Genomic DNA, 13,290 nt, shown 5'->3' with positions numbered 1-13,290 from the left:
CTTTCTCTACTGATATTTCACTTAGCATAATACCCTTTAATTCCATCCACATGGTTGGAAGTGGCAAGATTTCATTCTTTTTGATGGCTAAGTAATATAGATAGATAGATAGATAGATAGATAGATAGATAGATATAGATATCTATCTATCTATATATATATCTATCTCACATCTTCTATACCCATTCACCCATTGATGGACATCTGGGCTCTTTCCATATTTTGGCTATTGTGGACATTGGTGCTATAAACACATAAAATTAAACTTTATCTTCAAATAACCAAAATGAAAGGGTTCCTGGGTGGCTCAGCCAGATAAGCAGCTGACAATTGATTTTGGCTCAGGTCATGATCTCGGGGTCATGAGATCAAGCCCTAGGTTGGGCTCCATGCTCAGCAGGAAGTCTGCTACTCTCCCTCTCCCCCTCCTCCCAATTGTGTGCTCGCTCTCTTTCAAATTAATTACTTAATTTAAAAAGAATAAAGGACCAAAATGTATACATGCTCAGTTTTATAAAGTTTCTTTCTCAACCTTCTGATATCTTTCCTTCTCCCTAACCCCACCTTCTTTCCTCTATGCTCCTCTTCCCCCTCCTCTCTCTTTTGCCTTGCTGATGCCATCAACTCTGGCTTAGTCTGCTTTATGGGTGAACCAACATTGGCAAACCTCAGGATCCAGGAAGTAGAGGAGAGGGCCTGATAAGAAAGACATTCCTGTAATTTGGATGATAGCAAAGGCCCCCATATTTCCTTTTTATGTCATGATGGTGGTTCCCTCAGCCCTTAGCTATCACATCATCAGGGTTCAATGAAGCCAGAGCATTGAAACCATTAAGCAAATCTGCTAGGACTAGAAGACATACTAGATCAGTCTTATAAGGAAATGAAATACAGAGCCACTTGATTGGTATAATCTGAAGGATGTTAAAATGATATCTCTGTCCCAGAACATCTTTACAAACAAAAAGTTCTTGAAGGGATTGCAGCCTTTCAGAATACCCTATTAAAATGAAAATGCCCCAAGAAAGTTTTTTTTAGAAGCCTAGGAGATAATATTTCAGTAGGGATTCATTTCCCAAGGTGACAGAGGATCAAAGGGAAAAGCCACATAAGAATGCACAGGACAAGAAATAGAACGGGAAGATGGTACATGTCATAAAGGAAGATAAAAGGGTGACAAATTTTGACTTCTTCAGAAGTAAGGCAGACCTTGTTCCTACTGCTTTACCAGGTGCTCTGGATCCCAGTCATGTAAGTAAGAAGAATTTTTGGAAAGCGTTGGAAAGGAATTGGGAACTCCAGCTGTCCTAGTGCTATGTAGTGTTGATGACAATGAAAAGTTTCAGTCTGTACTAAGCACATTATGGGTCAAAATTACAAAAGTCCTTCAAGCTCTAATGCAATCATAGGAATATCATGTTGAACAAAATAGACACCAGCATGGAACTGTACCCAAAGGGTAGCTGGGCATTGGGCCAGAGAGCTGTCAAGTAACCTGTCTTTTTGACTATTTCCAGGACAGAAAAAAGAAGGGACAGGAGCTTGAGTTGCTTGAAGATGCAGTTCAGCCAGCATTGGGAAGGAAGACCCAGACACAGACCTGAAATATTTTAGATTATACATTTGTCTCCCACCCCCAAATTGTGTTGTACAAAGTAGAATTTCAAATTATTCAATCTTTCTTTTCTCCCTAAGCTAACAATCAGCATGTGTATTTTATTAACGTAACTGAGCATAACTGCAGTCTCTTTATAAATCTGTTTAATTAACACATTTATCTCATGTTTCTCTAAAAATTCATTTGCCCAGTTAACAAAACCTCATTTACTTAAAATGTGTTCATAAGCATTATAAAGTCTCCATAAATTTCACAGTGTTGTGAGTGTAAGAAGGATTAAAGTGCAGGTGAAACATGAAACTTTCAATGTGATTACTTCCCTATTCTTATTTTGACTTGTTCAAGATATTAAAACAACTTTAGTCATTCTGACAAAAGTCAGTGTAGCTCTTTTTTTCTACTCAAAAGAGAATAATTCCATAAGTTTAGGTAGTTTGGAACTCATACTTAAAGATGTTGAATTTGGTCTTTGCTCTTTAGCATGAGGGTGGGGGTGAGGAGAAAGGTCTGTATTCTTATCCATTGGGTAATATGTCTGTAGGCAGGGCACTGTTCACTGCTTTAGTTCTTGGATTGTTTAAAAATATTTCTTGGTTACTCCACAATCCCCTTTTTAATCATCTCATCTTTCTGCTCAAGTGTCTCCAGTTCTGATTCTAAAGCATTATTTGGTAAACTATATCATTCATAACTCAACCAGGAATGGGAAAAAAAAAGAAAGCTTCGGAGTGGTGAAAAATGGATACCATAAAAGACATGCACTGTATATGTCTTCATGTGAGAGCCCCTGCTCTGCCCCTAAACAATTTCAGGAAGTCTACCTGTCCAGTTTCAAATTCACAGATGATTAAAAATAATAAATTAAAATGAGGTTACTGCTGCTACAGATTATTATTATTATTAACCTTTATTACATGTTACTAGCTACTGAACACTATGCTAAGCCTTTTATATCCATTATTTCACTAAATCTTTGCAACAACTCTATAAAGCTAAATATAATAAATCCATTTTACAGTTTCATAAACTGAGTTTTAAACTAAGTTTTAGGATTTTCAAATTTATCTATATTTAGTATGGACAGGCATATAGGTAACAGTGTAAAGGGCTATGAGATAGTCTGATAACAAAAGATTAGAAAAAGTACAAAAGAGAAAGAAAATACATGCAGTTGGAAAGTATAGGAATTTGGAGGTTTTTAATTTGGAGACAGGCTACTTTATACCTCTCAGCAGGTTTCAAAAGGCAATATGGTGTTAAAATATTGTTAAGGAGCTGGTTTGTGTACTTATAACCCCTAAACCATTAAAAATAAATTAAATTACATTTAAAATCGTTATTTAAGAATGGAGAAAGAAGTGTAATGCGTGCTATAAATACTGAAAATTTTTAATTAAAGCCTCTGGATTCTGGTTCTGTTAGTCAGTTTACTGTGGTCTGAGCATATCCCATCACCAGAGTTTATCCATTATGCTGACTAATGTGGAATTGACCATTTTTAAAGGAGACTTGGGAACACAACTGACTAGATGTGTGATTTGAAGTTGCCAAAGACAATCCCCAACCCCACTCTAATAAAGAGACAGAAATACCTGTCCCTTAGCCCTACTTAAAACGACCACGTGGCCCAGGTTCAGGATGTGATTGCAATTTGTGATGAGAAGAGAAGGTTAGATCTTGAGCAAGGACAATCTTACCTATTACACTTTGCCTAGATCTATTCATGGTAAATATTCCAAACAAAACATTGTAGGAAGGGACCCTAGGGACTGAATAGATAGGATGTGGAAGAGGCTGAGGTACTGCAGACTGTACTCTGAGTGAGAATTAAACAAATGGCCTAGTGTGGATGGGAAAAGGGGAAGTTACATGAGACAGACATTAAAAAAAAAAAGTCCCAAACCTCTGTGGTCTTTGAGAAATGTTTGCAACTTTTTACAAGGGCAGTGGTATTACTCCTAATTTCCTAGCCAAATATTTATTAAATTAACCAAGGACTGAGTATATCAGGCAGCCTCACATCACTGCAACATCTCACTTACTTTCCCTGCAGCTCTAAACTGAGGTACTGTAAAAAAGAAAAAACAAAAACAAAACAAAACAAAACAAAAAAACTCTTCCACACTCTAAATAGCGACATTACAGTGGAAAGTTGGAATGTGTTCTGGGAGTGGGTGTGTTTATTTGAGTTCAGTGTGTGCAGAAAAGGCAAGCTTCTATAGCCTTTTACACATTTTCCTCCTCAATGATGGGTACACAGACAGCTGAGCTCCTGGACTAAGTCTCTGAATGGTAATGTACATTTATAAAGATTATTAACTATTTTGAGACACTTTATAAATAATGTGCATGTGTCTGCTGAGCATATATATATATATATATATATATATATATATATATATATATATTTTGTCAACTTTTGTTTATTTTCTCTTGAGGGTGATCTTGTGTGGTTACTTTTGTGGTATGATTTCTGAGGTGTCAGAAAGAGTTTCTACCTCAGCAACCCCAAAATTGGGTTGACCCACCACAGAGCCTAAAATCTCCACATTGCTCAAACATTTGATTTAGTCATTGAAAGCAGCTGTTAAAATCGAAATGTTACATTGGGATATTAAGCAGACATAAGAAATTAAATACTATGCAAAATAGAAAAGAATACAGAGAAATTGTTTCTAATGTTAAGTTTCAAAAGAAGAAAGCAAATGACATATACAGTCTGGATCAGATGTTGTTCTTAAAATGTCATGGGGTCAGAAACCAGCATATATGATTCAACTGAATATGAATATGAAACTATAGTAAAAGAAACCCAGCATTGTTAGGCAGGTTTTGTTCTAATTTATTTTAAATGAGTACTTTCCACAGTTTATGATCCTCAGATCCCACTCTCTTGACAGTGTATCTCATATTCCCTTTGCTGAGCTCCAGAGGCTCCCAATGACCTGGTAATCAACTTTGGTGGGACCCAAATTCCTACCTCCTGGGAAATTTGCAGAGCCTGACATCTTTTAGAAAGGAGCTTTTTCTAAATGGAGTTTTTAGAAAAACCACCCAATCTCTCTTGGTAGCAAACTGCCAAACCAAGCTCATTTCCTCAAAGGATGGTAGAGGACTTAGCAGCCTCCTATATTGCTCTGAAATTGGAGAATAAAATTGTGTAGGCCCAAGTGAAGTGGCTGATGAAAGAAAATGTTGCCCCGCAGGACCAGATCTTAGAGCTCCAGATGCCCCAAACAGTCAAGGAGACTTGACCACTCCAGAAGACCTCAGAGTCCCAGGAACCCCAGAAACCTCTAGAAAACCTAGATCTCCCTCAAGCCTGGAGGTACCAAGAACTCACAGAAGTTGAGGATCCCCAGAATCTCAGAAAGCCCCAGGGACTTCCAGCCTGGAAGCCCCCAGCAGCCCAGGAGCACCAGGAAATGCCAATGGTCCAAGAGACCTAGAAGCCCTTGGAACCCTCCGCAGCCCCATAGGCCCTGGAGCTTCCAGCAATCCATGAGCCACAGGCACCTTCACTGGTTTGGAGCTCTCAGCAGCCTGGAAATCCTAAAATCTTCCAGAAGTCAAGGAACTCCAGAAGCCTCCACTTTGCATAGGAGGCCCAGGAACCCCCAGATACCCAGGATGCCCTGGTGCCCAAGAAACCCCACAATTCAGAGCACCAGGATCTTCCAAGTGCCCAGGAGACCCAGGATGCAACAGAATGCCAGGAGAATGCCAGGAGACCCCAACAAACCTGGAACACCTTAACTTCCAACTCTTCAGGAGTCTCTGGAAACTGGAATGCCCCACCAGCCTCTGGATCCTTTAGATGCCCAGGACTTCCTAGAGCCCTCCCTGGAGGGCTTAATAGTTGCTTTGACATCAGCAGCTTCAGAGTTCCCACAGTCTCCCAGTGGGTTAGAGGGTGAAGCTGTCTTCCTAGAATACTGTTTAGCCTTCAGTGGAGATTACCAGAAACTTGCTGAGTTCCTGGTTCAATTGAATAGTTACATGAGAGTCAGAGGGCACCTGTATCCTACTGAAGCAACTGTGGTGAGCTTTGTTGGCAATTGATTCTCAGGTGAGGCAGGAATGTGTTTTTAAGCCCTTACTATATATCTAAAGTGTGCCCTGCTGGAGCAATATGAAAGTTTCATAGAAGTGTTCCAGGATACTTTTGACAGTCCAGAAAACATGGAAGATGCTAGTCACTGCATTCATCAGCTTTGCCAAGGGGAGGGTCCTGTCCACCAGCGTGTGACCCACTTCCATCTCTGCTCAAGAACTAAACTGGAATGAAAGCATTCTCTGCATCCAATTTCAGGAAGGCCTTGCCAGTTCTGTCCCAGATGATCTGTCTTACACCAGCCCAGCAGCCACCAACCTATCCGATCTGATCATTCAGTGCCTAGAAGAGAAGCTAAGTGGCAAGCCTGATCTAAATCCACAAGGAGCAAGTCCCTATGAGGAGATAACTGGACCTGAGTGTTCACTAGCTGAAAACCAGCCTGTGCAGGCTGCAAGCAATAACCCACATCTCACTGAAGTTGAACACGCCCACTGCTGTGAAGGCCTTTTGTGCCTCTACTATGGTCATCCTGGTCATTTTGACAGAGATTGTTCTGTCAAGCTTCATCGTGCATAGTAGGTGGGAAACATCAAGACCCTACAGTAAGGGAGAACCCACATAGGCCGATTTACAAATATGGGTCACCCTCACTTTCAGTATCCATGTCTCATACCCTATGGCTTACTGTTGAATTCCGACTAGGAAGACTATAGTTCTTTGAGCAAGGAATGGTGGATCCAGGTTCCTAAAGGAACAGAATGGACCATTCTGTGGTTCTTTGAGAGAATTGCCCATCCACAATAATATCTTCCCTCTGATGCTTGAAATGGTAGATGGTCAACCACCAATTGATGGACCCATAACCAAGGAAACACAGTCTGTGGAAGTTAACATTAGAAACCACATTGAAGAGCTCCAGTTTGATATTATTCATGCACCATGGTACCCTCTGTTTCTTGGAATTCACTGGCTTGAAACACATGATCCAAACATTGAGTGGAGCACCTATACTGCGTCCTTTCCATCCCATTATTGTCACTACAGTTGCTTCAGGCACAAGTGGAATGGAAGATGTTGTGATGAAATAATTGGTGAATAGATCTTGTGTCCTTAACAACCTTTTTCTGTTCCTCAGCTCTCATAAGTATTTGCTCCTCTCAGAATCTTCCACTGATGGAGCACCTGGGTGGTACAGTCAGTTGAGCTTCCAGCTCTTGGTTTGGCTCAGGTCATGATCTCAGAGTCCTGAGACAGAGCTCATGTTGGTCTGTGTTCTCAGCAAGAGTCTGCTTAAGGTCCTTTCTCCCTCTGCTCCTCCCCCTTCCTTGTGCTTGCTCACTCTCTCTCAAATGAAAATAATTAATTAGTAAATTGGTTAATTAGTTAATTAATTAATTAATAAAAAATATTTTTAAAAATTTTCCACTGAATCTTTGGCAAGGAAATAAGTGTACTTGCACAATGACCCTGCCTCTCAGATCATGCAATGATCTCAGAGCAGGTGATTAACCTGGTATCTTTGAGTTGCTTTTTTTCACCAACTCCGCATGCCCCCACCTTGAAACTTGCATTAATGTGGGGCTGTTTTAATTGCAATTTATTCAACAATATGCATGAGCATAGCTATTAGGAACTAACATTGAAAAAGTGTAGTTGAGGGATGCCTGGGTGTCTCAGTCGGTTAAGCATCTGCCTTAGGCTCATATCATGATCTCAGAGTCCTGGGCTTGATCTCTGCCTCAGGCTCCCTGCTCATTGGCAAGCAAGCTTTTCCCTCTCCCTTTGCCCCTCCCCCTGATTATGCTCTCTCTCTTTCTCTCCCTCTCTCTCTCAAATAAATAAAATCTTTTAAAAAAAGAAAAAAATGGAGTTGTTAGATTTACTTGATTTTTGTCAAAATTTTATCACAATTGCAACATTTTCTCAATAAACAAAACAAATTTGCAAGTGATAATTTTAAAAAATCAATAAATATTGGCAATTTCTACTGGTGTTTGAATTATTTCATGACTTATCTGAGGGAAGAGGAAAGGGACAAATAAATCGGGAAAGAGGAGATTGGCAAGGACTTAAAGTTTGGGTGAGATCCTGATTATTCCAGGGGCAGTCAGGTCAGTGGGTGATGGGTTTGGGGGAAACAGAGAGTAGGGGAATGGTTGTGGTAGAGGGAAATTGGGTAAGGTATGAGGAAGTAGGGGGTAGAGGGTAGAGGGAAGGTTGTGAAGAGAGTTTGGGGCAGATTGGGAGGGAAGGTTGAAAGGGGTTCAGGTGAGGGCAGGGATGAGAGGTGGATAAATTCCTACAAAAATAAAGGGAGCAGCAAAGAGAGATATTGAACAATTTTAAAAGCAAACATCTTGGACTTTGTAAGTTAACTAAACAAAAGCATTGAAGAAGGTAATGACACCCCTCAGTGAACCAACTTTCCCAGTAAAGTGACAAGGGCTTATTCCCTGCACCAGGGACATTTGTCTTAGGGCTCATGCCTGTTAATTTGCTCTTGCTGGTGCTTAAGGATGGGATCACAGGAATTAACTTTCAATACATGCAGATCATTAGTAGCCAACTATAACTCTCCCACATATATAGGTTGCCCCACCCTGCAAGTCATGCTGCTTGCATGACACACAGAGAGAGCCAGGTCAGTGAAAAGAATTATGTCCTTATGGACCTGAGAGGGGGTAGTGTTCTGACTTAAATCACACACACATATACATTCCCACAAAATACAGGGTCGGGGGAAGGAGGAGTAGGATCTCCAGGTAAGATGTAAAAAATTATCAAAAGATTCTAATGCTTTTCCTCTGTCTTTTCAACACTCCTTTTGGAGTCTCCTTCTGAAGCCACTTGAAGGAGTTTCTACCTCTTACTTAGAGAAATAATCAAATATATGAACATAACCTTAGAAAGAGATAGGTAAGGAACCTACCATCATTGAGCACCTAATATGTTCCATTTATAATATCAGGCTGTTATACACATTAACTTATGTATCAGAATAATCCAGTGTAGTAGGTATGTTTGCTCCTGTTTTATCAATGAACAAATAGAGTCCCATGGAGGCCAGTTCACTTGCCCAAAGTCACATTAGTAAGTGTTGGAGACCTGTTTGGTTTTCACAACATTTGCCCTTTTTCCTACAGTATGCCAATTTCCCTAAAGCAGTGGTAAGGATCAAACGAGATTGTGGTGGCAGAGAGCTAAATGAGATAACCCTGAAAAGGGAAGAGAGGACTCAGAATAAAATCTGCAGGGACTATTTGGGTAATAGTTCTGTTTCCTGAGTTCCCATGGTATTACTCTCAATCCCCTCTCCACCATATTAACCCCTAAACTTTCTATTTCATCTCTTGGAAAAATTCCTTTATTAAACTAATGGCACAACCCCCTTTCACACAGCTAGCATAGATGATAAATGTGTGTGTGTGTATATACATATATATATAGACACACACAGTTAGCATAGATGATAAAATGTGTGTGTGTGCATATATATACACATATATACATATGTACATTGTATATATGTGTATATATATGCACACACACACACATTTTATCATCTATGCACACACACATTTTATCATCTATGCTAGCTATGTGAAAATTTATATATATATATAAATTAGTGCTATATATATATATATATATGAAACATGATAAAATTAACAGTAATAACTACCGTTTAATAAGCACTTGGGTTTTGCCAGACATCGGACTAAGTGATTAGGTATTATTAGTCCCTTTAAATAAATCAAAGAAGTGAAACCCACTGAGGTGAGGTCACTTGCCAAAGGTCACACTGCTAGGAATTTGTAGATGCTAAAAACGAACCCTGATCATTTCAGAGCTGGAATTCAAGCCAATACACCACACTGCTTCTCAGGCTGAATAAACTTTACTCTTTATTACCACTTTAACAATTCACTTTATTCACCAGACATGAGTTATATTACTTTGGAAAATTACTTTAGAAAAATATATTAATTTGTTAGTGCATTTATTTATTTACTCATTGAACAGGCTTTGCTGAATGTCTTCAATGTGTCAGGCAAAGCATGAAAGAAGAGGAAGAGAGGTACAAAGATGTCTAATGTATGATTCATGGTCCTTGCTCTGACCACAGTTAACAGGGGAAGTTGTGCAACACAGCACTCCTGGTGTACAGAGGAAAGCACTAATTTTGCTATGGACTAAAAAAGTATGTTTTGAGCTGGGTCTTGAAGGAATATCACTGGAAACAAAAGGGAGGGCATGGTTTTCTAGATTGAATAAAGTGCACACAAAAAAGCAAGTAGGAGGGAAAAATAATGGTGTCATTAGAGAAGATAGGTCTATTTCACTGGAGAGTAGTGATGTCTGTACATGTATATAGAGTAACTGGTAGGTATTGTTGGGGAGATGAAACTTAACAAAGAAATTGCAAATTTCAGGTTAAAGACCTATCTACATGGATAAAGCATTTAAAATTTATCCTATGGGCAGATTACACTGGAATCTTTTTTTTTCTCCTGTATTAGATTTGGGTGTGCTTTTCCCCCTCTTTTGCTGCAAAGTAACGCACACTCATTGTAACAAATTCATATATATATAAGAAGTTTATAACATAAAATTAACACGCCCCTTATCTCACAAATTATTTTTTTAAGTAGGAAAGAAACACGATTCATTTCCATTTTAGAAATTTGATAGCAATATAGAAAATAACAGAGAAAGTGACAAAGTATCCCCATTATATTTTATCTTCTTAGGTTTTTATGAAGATAGGCTCAAATCATCAAAAGCAAACAATTAAAAGTAAATTAAATCCAATTTTCCTCAAATATATATTTTGAGTTCCTAGTATGAGCAAGATATTGGAGTATGCACACATATACACAGAATGTCCAAACCATTAAAAAATTTAAAATCTAATAATGGGTGAATTATAAGAAACTCATGAATTATAAGAAACTGCTTTTCTATTTGGACTTCCTTAGTTTCACATTTTAAAGATACTAACTGGAGAGGATTTTCTGAAATTATTTATTCTGCAATACTGGCACAGGTACAAAGAAAACAGTTCCCTCTTTAGCTAACTTTTCTAAGTTTAAGCTTTAATAGGAAAAGTAATCTCCATATATTTTGGTAACTTCCCTTCCTGGTTTGTTTTCTTTAAAAATATTTCATATTTCATGCTATCAAAGTACACCTGGAGTAGTCATGGTCATTCCATGGAGGGCTTTATGTCCTTTAAATATCTGTATATTTCTGAAAGTATGTTTTTATATATTTCTCAAAGTATGTATATCTTTTTCTTATTAATTTAATTTTATTTTATTTTTAATTTTTTTAATTCTATTTTTTATAAACATATATTTTTATCCCCAGGGGTACAGGTCTGTGAATCGCCAGGTTTACACACTTCACAGCACTCACCATAGCACATACCCTCCCCAATGTCCATAACACCACCCTCCCTCTCCCAAACCCCCTCCCCCCATCAACCCTCAGTTTGTTTTGTGAGATTAAGAGTCACTTATGGTTTGTCTCCCTCCCAATCCCATCTTGTTTCATTTACTCTTCTCCTACCCCCTTAACCCCCCATGTTGCATCTCCTCTCCCTCATATCAGGGAGATCATAAATAGTTGTCTTTCTCCGATTGACTTATTTCGCTAAGCATGATACCCTCTAGTTCCATCCACGTCGTCGCAAATGGCAAGATTTCATTTCTTTTGATGGCTGCATAGTATTCCATTGTGTATATATACCACCTCTTCTTTATCCATTCGTCTGTTGATGGACATCTAGGTTCTTTCCATAGTTTGGCTATTGTAGACATTGCTGCTATAAACATTCGGGTGCACGTGCCCCTTCAGATCACTAGGTTTGTATCGTTAGGGTAAATACCCAGTAGTGCAATTGCTGGGTCATAGGGTAGTTCTATTTTCAACATTTTGAGGAACCTCCATGCTGTTTTCCAGAGTGGTTGCACCAGCTTGCATTCCCACCAACAGTGTAGGAGGGTTCCCCTTTCTCCGCATCCTCACCAGCATCTGTCATTTCGTGACTTGTTAATTTTAGCCATTCTGACTGGTGTGAGGTGATATCTCATTGTGGTTTTGATTTGTATTTCCCTGATGCCGAGTGATGTGGAGCACTTTTTCATGTGTCTGTTGGCCATCTGGATGTCTTCTTTGCAGAAATGTCTGTTCATGTCTTCTGTCCATTTCTTGATTGGATTATTTGTTCGTTGGGTGTTGAGTTTGCTAAATTCTTTATAGATTTTGGACACTAGCCCTTTATCTGATATGTCACTTGCAAATATCTTCTCCCATTCTGTCAGTTGTCTTTTGGTTTTGTTAACTGTTTCCTTTGCTGTGCAAAAGCTTTTGATCTTGATAAAATCCCAATAGTTCATTTTTGCCCTTGCTTCCCTTGCCTTTGGCGATGTTCCTAGGAAGATGTTGCTGCAGCTGAGGTCGAAGAGATTGCTGCCTGTGATCTCCTCAAGGATTTGGATGGATTCCATTCTCACATTGAGGTCCTTCATCCACTTTGAGTCTATTTTCGTGTGTGGTGTAAGGAAATGATCCAATTTCATTTTTCTGCATGTGGCTGTCCAATTGTCCCAACACCATTTATTGAAGAGGCTGTCTTTTTTCCATTGGACATTCTTTCCTGCTTTGTCGAAGATTAGTTGACCATAGAGTTGAGGGTCTATTTCTGGGCTCTCTATTCTGTTCCATTGATCTGTGTGTCTGTTTTTGTGCCAGTACCATGCTGTCTTGATGATGACAGCTTTGTAATAGAGCTTGAAGTCTGGGATTGTGATGCCACCAACTTTGACTTTTTTTTCAATATTCCTTTGGCTATTCGAGGTCTTTTCTGGTTCCATATAAATTTTAGGATTATTTGTTCCATTTCTTTGAAAAGAATGGATGGTACTTTGATAGGAATTGCATTAAATGTGTAGATTGCTTTAGGTAGCATAGACATTTTCACAATATTTATTCTTCCAATCCAGGAGCATGGAACATTTTTCCATTTCTTTGGGTCTTCCTCAATTTCTTTCATGAGTACTTTATAGTTTTCTGTGTATAGATTCTTAGTCTCTTTGGTTAGGTTTATTCCTAGGTATCTTATAGTTTTGGGTGCAATTGTAAATGGGATTGACTCCTTAATTTCTCTTTCTTCTGTCTTGTTGTTGGTGTAAAAAAATGCAACTGCTTTCTGTGCATTGATTTTATATCCTGACACTACTGAATTCCTGTACAAGTTCTAGCAGTTTTGGAGTGGAGTTTTTTGGGTTTTCCACATATAGTATCATATCATCTGCGAAGAGTGATAGTTTGACTTCTTCTTTGCTGATTTGGATGCCTTTAATTTCCTTTTGTTGTCTGATTGCTGAGGCTAGGACTTCTAGTACTATGTTGAATAGCAGTGGTGATAATGGACATCCCTGCTGTGTTGCTGACCTTAGCAGAAAAGCTTTCAGTTTTTCTCCATTGAGAATGATATTTGCAGTGGGTTTTTCATAGATGGCTTTGATAATATTGAGGTATGTGTCCTCTATCCCTACACTTTGAAGAGTTTTGATCAGGAAGGGATGCTGTACTTTGTCAAATGCTTTTT

At 38.8% G+C, this 13,290-nt stretch overlaps 1 protein-coding gene across 1 annotated transcript; it reads left to right on the top strand.

Annotated features, from left to right (window-relative positions):
- Nucleotides 1–4,722: 4,722 nt before the first annotated feature.
- RTL3 (retrotransposon Gag like 3) lies at nt 4,723–6,281 on the top strand. The gene is given in 4 exon segments (XM_032840642.1): nt 4,723–5,130; nt 5,230–5,338; nt 5,376–5,880; nt 5,882–6,281. Coding segments are annotated over 4 exon segments (1,422 nt in total).
- Nucleotides 6,282–13,290: the final 7,009 nt, after the last annotated feature.

Source organism: Lontra canadensis, unplaced genomic scaffold (assembly GCF_010015895.1).
Source record: "Lontra canadensis isolate GAN:19392208 unplaced genomic scaffold, GSC_riverotter_1.0 scaffold114, whole genome shotgun sequence".
In the NCBI taxonomy this organism is placed as follows: domain Eukaryota; kingdom Metazoa; phylum Chordata; class Mammalia; order Carnivora; family Mustelidae; genus Lontra; species Lontra canadensis.
The sequence above is the reverse complement of the archived record's forward strand: the minus strand, read 5'-3'. Positions and strand labels throughout refer to the sequence as shown.